Source organism: Acanthisitta chloris, unplaced genomic scaffold, assembly GCF_000695815.1.
Source record: "Acanthisitta chloris isolate BGI_N310 unplaced genomic scaffold, ASM69581v1 scaffold4684, whole genome shotgun sequence".
NCBI classification, from domain to species: domain Eukaryota; kingdom Metazoa; phylum Chordata; class Aves; order Passeriformes; family Acanthisittidae; genus Acanthisitta; species Acanthisitta chloris.
The window spans coordinates 7,215-15,904 of NW_008668607.1; the positions used below are offsets into that span (position 1 = coordinate 7,215).

Consider the following 8,690-nt stretch of genomic DNA (forward strand, 5'->3'; position numbering starts at 1 on the left):
CTAGAAGTTGGTCACGTTTAGTGTGTATGTCTAAGATAAGTGTATCTTCAACTGTTCTGGCAAACTGCCTCCTGGGTATGTTCTGAGCAGTGTGTTCACAGGAGGGCTGCTTAAATTTTTATTATTTCCCAGTACTAGTTGCATCTGTAAGATGCATTTGAATTATGAAGGGTTCCATCCTTCTCAACAGTTTAAACCCAAATTTTCATTCCAACATGAAGAAATAAGATAATGTCCTTAGAAATCAGATAGGTAAATCTAAAAGTAGAAATGATCCTATTTTCACAGTTTACAAGTTAGAGTTAACAGATTGTTAGGGAGGGATTACTATCAGGAATTTTGCTGATCTGTTAAAATTTATTTCACTGTTTCGATTCTTCAGATACAATGCCTTTACCATGGAATGTGGCAGTTGCCCCATGTGCCACAGCATGAGTGCAAGTCTGAGTACATGGTGGTTTGCATACTTAGTATTTAATATTTCTGGAGTCTTTGGACTATCTTTCTGTATCTTCTTGAATGATTGTCATGTTTGTTCTTTTAGAAGAATATTTGCATGGCTTTTGTAATGCTTCCAAATTATGTAGAAGTGCCAGTATAAACAATATATTTTAGTTACTTCTGTGATATTCATTATAGACTGAATGTACTGTCACAAACTGTAAAATCAAAGGGTTATAGTTTTGAAAGCAGATGTTAGATAACAGTGAATTTATTTTACTCTCGACAATCTAATTTGAAATACCTGCTGCTGGTTGATGATTTTTAAATAAAGGTTCATCTTGCTTTCAAGTCTCTTATATTTATGCATAACTGAATGGAATTTATGGTCTATGAATACATTGCATGTGATACGAATACGCTGCATGTGATATATCTACATAGCTTTTCAATTCAGCTGAAATACTTCCTTATGCCAAATTTGCACACACCCACATAAACATATGCACATGTGTGGGTTTATATGTCTGGAGCCCTGATACACTGAGATGATTCAGTGTAAATAGAGCATTGTGTGAAGCTGTAATCTTGTAGGTATTTATAGTTATGCTTGCAGGTCTGCTATTGATGAAAATGGGACTGGATAGGCATATTTAATTAATGTTTGTGTTTACAGAACTAGTTTATTGACACTGTAGTTTTCCACAGCTCTCACCACTACTAATACTACTTAACAAATACTCAGTCTTAATATAAGCCCTCTTCCAGTCTGTGGGTTTCATTCAACAGGTGAGCTGCTCTGTTGGTTCATGACTTAGAGAGTTACTGGTCAGAACTGTTTTGCATCCCTTTGCTGGGGAGGTGTTAGAAGTGAGCACTGTGGCTCTTGAAATGTGTTCATACTGTGAAATGTTAACTTGAACATAATTCAGTGATGAAAAGAAGAGTGCCTTGTATTGCCCTTTTATGACTTGTTGCCTCACTGTTGTTGTACAGCTGTTTGTGTGGACTTAATAGTAAATTTGATAAATGTAAAAAAATTTTTTTCTTCTCACATGTTGCAATGTTTTGAGACCTGTACAGGTCTGATTCAGTATACTCTAATAGTAACAGTTTAGTAGCTTATTTCTCAACTGTATAACTGCTCATGTGTGGTATCCAAATTCAACTCATGTTTATAGTATTTGTCTGAATATTCCTTTATAATGATGCCTGTTCTTATTCAGGTAAACTGGATAAAATTATTCTGGTTGAAAGATATGAAAACAATTACACTTGACAATTGCTTATTATTTTCTATTGTTTAAGTTCAAAACCCATTGCTATAATATGTACAACATTACTGCATTATACTTAGTTTTGGGTGGTTTTTTTTCTACCTCAGGAACTGATACAGAATGCAGAAGATGCTGGTGCCACAGAGGTTAGGTTTTTGTATGATGAAACTCAGTATGGAACAGAAACTTTATGGTCAAAGGACATGGCGCAATATCAGGGTAAATACAATTATTATTAAATTTGGCCATTATTCTTCAATATGCATGTCACTTGGGGTCAGCTGTCCTCACTGTGTCCCCCCTCTGCTCCTTGTGCACCCCCAGCCCACTTGCTGTTGAGATGGCATGAGAAGCAGAGAAGGCCTCAGTTCTGTGTAAACCCTGCTCAGTCATAACTCAAACAGCCCTGTGTTATCAACACCATTTCCAGCACAAATCCAAAACACAGCCCCTAGCTCCTGTGAAGAAAATTAACTTTATCTCAGCCCAAACCATCATACCAGTTCTTAATGTAGAGATGACCCTAGCCCCATACATTTCAGCACTGTCCAGGCCATTCTGTTTATTTCCCCATCTCTTATTTTCTTACCCTTATACCAAACTTTGCTCCATGCTGCCTGTATCCTGCAAATTCAGTTTCTTGTAATTTTAAGGTTTTTATATCTCCCAACATGGCTTTGTGTCATAAAGGTCAGTTATGTATTTATCAAACAAATTAGTTTGCATAATCATCCCAAAAGTCATTCAGTTGTGATTGGAAGATTTCAATGTGGATGATGTGGGTTCTTGCTTATGGCTCTTTTGTTAATCAGTCTTATTCTGTCTTCTAATTTGAATTTGTCTGTCTTGCTTTCTAAACACAGGCTATTGTTATATCTTGCCATATAATGCATTCCAGTGGAGGTGTTAATAGACTGAGATTAGTACATCTTTCAGACATCTTTTTGATAGACTGAACAGATTCAGTTTAAGCCTTGTGTCACATGATGCTTCTTTCAGAAGTTTTGTTGTTTTCTGCTTTCTATTCAGTTTTTCAGAATCATTCTTTTAAAATGTAGACACCAGAACTAAATATCACATCAGAGTATAATTCTAGGTACCATATACAAATGTAAATCCATTTCCTTGCTTTTGCTGATACTCTATACCTCCCTTTCATTTACAGGCATAATTCCATGTCAGCTTAAGTCATAGCTTCCCCATTAAATTTGCACATGCATATTTCAAAGAAATACTTTCTCAGTTCTGTGAGTTCATTTCCTAGAAATTGTGAACAGTAAATAGTTTTCTTCTGTCATCTTTTTAACACTTGCCTATTTGTGATAGGGCCAGCATTTTATGCATACAATGATGCAATATTCACTCCTGAGGATTGGCACGGTATACAGGAAATAGCAAGAAGCAGGAAGAAAGATGATCCCCTGAAGGTTGGAAGATTTGGAATTGGCTTTAATTCAGTTTATCATATAACAGGTACTCTCAGTAGATAATTAAAAATGAAAATGTTGAAGTTTTAAATAGTTTAATTATTGTATCTATTCATCAAGCATTTAATACTTTCTCTATAGTGCATTTTAAAATTAGGTCCCTGGCTAAGTTTTCTTAAGATGTGTTCCTGTTTTTCTAAGACCCTATAAGGTAGCTTTTAGATTTTGAAGGTTTTTGGGGGAGATGGTTTCTTCTAGTAATATAATTATGTACTTAGTCCCTTATATTAAAATGAACATATCTTCCTGTTGTTATTTCAGTTATGCACTGCTGCTCATATAATAGAGGCCTATAATGTAGGTTACATATTTAAATAGAAGTGTGAAAGTTCTGCTTACTAGATTGAAAATTTTTTGCAGGTTCTTTCTATAATAAGGAGTGATTTTTATTTAATGCTAGAAAGGATATTATGTAATAGAGGTATATGCACATTTACACTTGAAAGAGACAGTACATACTGATTCACAAACTGGTGATATTCAGTCTTGAAACCTATTATTCTCCCAAATATTTTACTGCTGTACAGAAGAATCATATATCATAAATAATGCTTACAGTCAACTTAGTTATAATAGTACAGGATAAGAGGAATTTTTGCTGAAATAACATTTTTAACTTGTGAGTTTGTAAGACACAGGATGTTTTTTAAGAATATTTTACCTAGCTGAGCATGAATAAAACGAATACATTCAGTGGTTTGAGAATTCTGGAAATTTATACTTTTAAAAATACATCTTTAGTAAATTAATGAGTTCTTTTTTGTTCTTGAAAATACTGGGAACATATTAGTATCTGGTTGAAAGAAGTTGTACTTCCTGTTGCTCACTGTCTCCTAGAATTCAAATAGCTGAAAGAGTATTCATATATTTAATTGCAGAATAGGGCTGTGCTTCCTTCTTCCCTGTCAGTAAGCACTGAATTATGTTATCAGAATTATATCATGTAGGTTGGAAAAAACCTTTAAGTCTAACTGGTACCGAGTCCACCACTAAGCCATGTCCCTAAGAGCCATGTTTGCGTGTGTTTTAAATACCTTCAAGGATGGTGACTCAACTGCTTCCCTGGGCATTATACTCAGTTCATTGCAGTTTTATAATTTTTTTCTTACCCTTTTAAAATTTGTTTCTTAAGACTATATTTGTAAAGTATGTTGTTTTAGGATTATTAATAATTGTTGTTTTTCATGTACACAGATGTCCCTAGCATTTTCAGTGGTGACCAGATTGGAATGCTTGATCCCCATCAAACCCTTTTTGGACCTCATGAGTCGGGCCAGTGTTGGAATCTAAAAGAAGACAGCAAGGAAATAAATGAACTTACAGACCAGTTTGCACCATTCATTGGTGTATTTGGCAGCACTAAGGAAACTTTTAAGAATGGAAGCTTTCCTGGTACCTTTTTTCGTTTCCCACTGCGTCTGCAGCCTTCCCAGCTGAGCAGCAATGTTTATGACAAACAGAAGGTTTTGGAGCTGTTTGAATCCTTTAGAGCAGATGCAGACACAGTATTACTTTTCTTGAAGAGTGTTCAGGATGTTTCATTGCACGTTAGGGAAGCTGATGGAACGGAGAGGCTGATTTTTAGAGTAACTGCCAGCGAGAACAAGGCCTTGAAACACGAAAGACCCAATTCTATCAAAATCTTGGGAACTGCAATAAGTCAGTATTGTAAAGGAGTTCCAAGCAATAGCATAACATGTGTGACATACCATGTAAATATAGTTGTAGAAGATGAGAGTGTTAAGGACGCACAGAAAACATCTTGGTTAGTGTGTAATTGTGTAGGTGGTCGAGGAATGTGTACAGAACTGGATTGTTTAGCTGATGACTTGAAATTTGTTCCTACTATTGGAATAGCCATGTCTTTATCAACTAATGGGGAGGAAAATGGAGCTGTAGCAGACTTTTCAGGAAGAGCCTTTTGTTTTCTGCCTTTGCCTCCAGGTGAAGAAAGCAAAACTGGACTCCCAGTTCATGTTAGTGGTTTCTTTGGTCTCACAGACAATAGGAGGAGTATCAAATGGCGAGAGTTGGATCAGTGGAGAGATCCAGCAGCTTTGTGGAATGATCTTCTTGTGGTAAATATAGTGCCAAAGGCATATACCACCCTTATTCTGGAAGCTATCAAACGAATGGAAACTGAGAAGAATTCAGATTTTCCATTGTCAGCGGAAAGAATTTATAGGTTATGGCCTGATGAGGATAAAATCAGGGTACCCTGGAAACCAATTGTAGTACCTCTCTTTAAAGAGCTGCTCCAGCATACAGTTATTTACTCAGTGAGTAATCAGTGGATAAAGGTGGAACAGGTGCACTTTTCGGAAATGGATGAAAGTTTGGAGTACACACAGTCTGTTCTCAACTACCTCCAGAATTCAGGGAAGCAGATTGCCAAGGTACCAGCGAATATTGCTACTGCAGTGCATCTTACTATTTCTACTGCTAAAGCTGTGAAGAAAGTGACTCCTGCTTTAGTACGGCAAGTGCTAAGGAAATCTGGACACAGTGGACCTGCTGAAGAAAAGCTTCATCTTTTAGAATTTGTGCTTTCTGATGGAGTCTACAGTGAACTGATTGGATTGGAGCTTTTGCCTTTACAGAATGGAAATTTTACTCCCTTTTCCTCATCTGTGTCAGAACAGGATGTAGTTTACATAACCTCAGAAGAATATCCCAGGTATGCTTAATATTTTAAATACTGTGGGGTTTCTTAAAGTTTAAATGTTCAGTCAGAACTTCAGGCCTTTACTGGCTTATCCACCAACAAGATATGCAGCAGCCTGTATTGTAATGAAATAATGCCTCAATAGAATTCTGTTTTCTCTCTATATGCATATGTTTGTGCAAATGACTTGTGAAAAGCTGGATAACTTTGCCAGTATAAATAATTGTGTGATCTAGTCTTTAAGGGAGTATCTCAGAATATATTTTAAGTTAGCTTTTGTCTGGGAATTATAAATAGGAGGAGGTTAGAAACATACATGCTAGGAATAACATTAAATTAGATAATGATGAGAGCTTTTATTAAACTTAAAGCTTGAGATTACTTCAGGCTTTTTTTCCATCTCTTTATCACAACACTCTTACTTTCAGTGGAGGGCTTAGTACTAAACACTGGTTTCAGGAGGGAAGCAGATAGTACAATGGAAAGAAGAGAGCTTGTCTTTTACATCTCCTTTTGTTCTTTCCAGTCCCTCTCCAATTAGTGTTTCTTTCTTGGTTATTTCCCAGCTGCATCAGTGTTCCAATTTAGTTCACATTTCATCAGCCACAAAGGCTTGCACTGACACTTGGGAGGGGATAGCACAGTGCAGACTAGCTGGAATAAATGACCTTGGGGTCACTGGGGAAAAAGCATGACTACTGCTTTTTATGTCTGTACTGGATTATGCTTATATAAAAGATTTGTTAAATCTGTACCATTCTCCAAGTAATCTTTTAAGAGGCACTTGAACACACCAGATGTCTTACCTGTGGTTGTTCCTCCCTGCAAAGTGTTACCCCTATGTATGTTCACAACGACCCCCCTTTCTCCTTTACTTCAGACTTCCACTAATTTCCATATCCCCAGCTTGAGATAACATGACACTTGGAGTGTGCTCTGCTGCTTTTATTCTCTGTGAACTGTTTATAAGGGAAGTAGAGGTGGGTTGGAGTGTGCTCTTGGAGAGGTCCTTCTGTAAATTGTCGTTTGCATTTACATATAGTCAGCAAATCTTCAAGAAAAACAGTTGTATGCAAGTAACTTGTCTTCCTGTGTTGCTTGAGAGTGGTTTGCTTGTTTTCAAGTCTGCTGCTGTTCTTTTTCTGCTATAATCTAAACAGAATCACAGAATGGATAAGGTTGGAAGGGACCACAGTGGGTAATCTGGTCCAACCTCCCTGCTCAGAGTCATCCTAGAGCACATTGCACAGTATTGTGTCCAGATTGTTCTTGAATATCTCCAGTGAGGGAGACTCCACAACCTATTTGGGGAATTTATTTCAGTGCATGGTCATCTGCACAGTAAAGAAGTTCTTCCTCATGTTTAGGTGGAACTTTCTGGTTTCCAGTTTTGCCCCATTCCTCTTGTCCTATTGCTTGGCACCAACTAGAAGGGCCTGGCTCCATCCCCTTGACACCTTCCCTTCAGATACAGACATTGATGAGGTTTCCTCTCAGTCATCTCTTCTCAAGACTGAACAGGCCTAGCTCTTCAGCCTTTCCTTGTAAGAGAGAAGCTCCAGTCCCTTAATCATCTTTGTGGCTCTCCACTGGACTCACTCCAGGAGCTCCATAATATTAATATTAAATCCGTAATCATAAGCCCATAATCTTTCTAGACAATTCCAGTTATTTTTTTGGGTATTAAAACTACTCAGAGCCTGTGATTCTAGTGTCTTCTTTTTTAAAAAAAATTCTTTAGCATCTGTTGTGAGGGGATTGATCTTTTGCTATTCTTTCACTTTGTTTTTCCTTCCAGAAGTTAAGCCAGTATACTAGTACAGAAAACATTCCCATGATGAGACTAACAAATAAAAGCCCTGCTTCAGACTGGTCATAAGATACTTTTGAAACATAATGATGCCAGTAATTCTTATGAAGTTCATGTTGTGTTGATAATGGACTTGGTTTGATTAGCCTTGTAAAACTGATACAAAGGCTTGTTATACCAGGCATAAATCTCCTTGCTAGCTGTGGTAAAACAGAAATTTGCAATAGTAATGCTTTATTTGTCTCTATTCTTGCCTACATTAAGTACCTTTAATTCTAGTTATAAATATTATGAGTTACTGACATTGAATGTTTTAAAACACTCTCAATTTACGAGATTGGCTCTTTGCTTATTCAAGTTTGGAGCCTGCTGAAAAGGTGAAATAAACTCTTATGAGTTTCTTTCTGTTATCACTGGGGAAGAGCAAGATTCTGTGTTGGTTGATGTCTAATGAACATACCTGATGTCAGAATTAAACTGGTTATTTATTTTTGATTTCAGGAAGATCAAAGGCCTAAAAAACTGTTCAGTTTTAAGTGCTAAAATAAGGGAAGGGCAGGATAAGACTGACTTTTGGCAAAATAATTTTAACTATTGTCTGCAGATCTTTTGAAATCCACAGATCTATGTGAAATACTAGAATTATGTGTTGTATTTTTTGTATACTTTCAAACAGTATCTCTAGAAGATATAGAATGCTAGGTGCTATTTAAACTTTTTTTTTGTTAGAATACAAATGGGTTTTCTAATCCCAGTTTTTCTAGCAAAAGAAAACTTGCTTAGACCTGCTTTGAAAAGAAGAGTATTTGGAAAAATTAGTTTCTTACTACTCTTGTCAGAAGATGCTCACTGACAGCCCTATTCTGCATATGTAAGTGATAGCTTTGCTACTGTTTTACCATGATCATTACCATACTGGTAATCATCAGCAACATAAATAAATGATGCTTTGCTAAAGTGCTAAAGTGTGGGTCTTTTTTTTTCATTTTGTCCTGCTGTGCTAGATCACT

At 36.5% G+C, this 8,690-nt stretch overlaps 1 protein-coding gene across 1 annotated transcript in view; it reads left to right on the forward strand.

The window, feature by feature from the left end:
* The window catches only part of SACS (sacsin molecular chaperone), a 29,301-nt gene that overhangs the window by 4,454 nt on the left and 16,157 nt on the right, over positions 1-8,690 (forward strand). Inside the window, exons 3-7 of the mRNA XM_009072950.1 lie at positions 1,826-1,937; positions 3,045-3,191; positions 4,400-5,882; positions 5,982-5,992; positions 8,685-8,690. The exon at positions 8,685-8,690 is cut by the window's right edge and continues 75 nt beyond it. Of these exons, the coding sequence (XP_009071198.1) occupies positions 1,922-1,937; positions 3,045-3,191; positions 4,400-5,882; positions 5,982-5,992; positions 8,685-8,690 (1,663 nt within the window). The 5' untranslated portion in view covers positions 1,826-1,921. The remainder of the gene's footprint in view (positions 1-1,825; positions 1,938-3,044; positions 3,192-4,399; positions 5,883-5,981; positions 5,993-8,684) is intronic.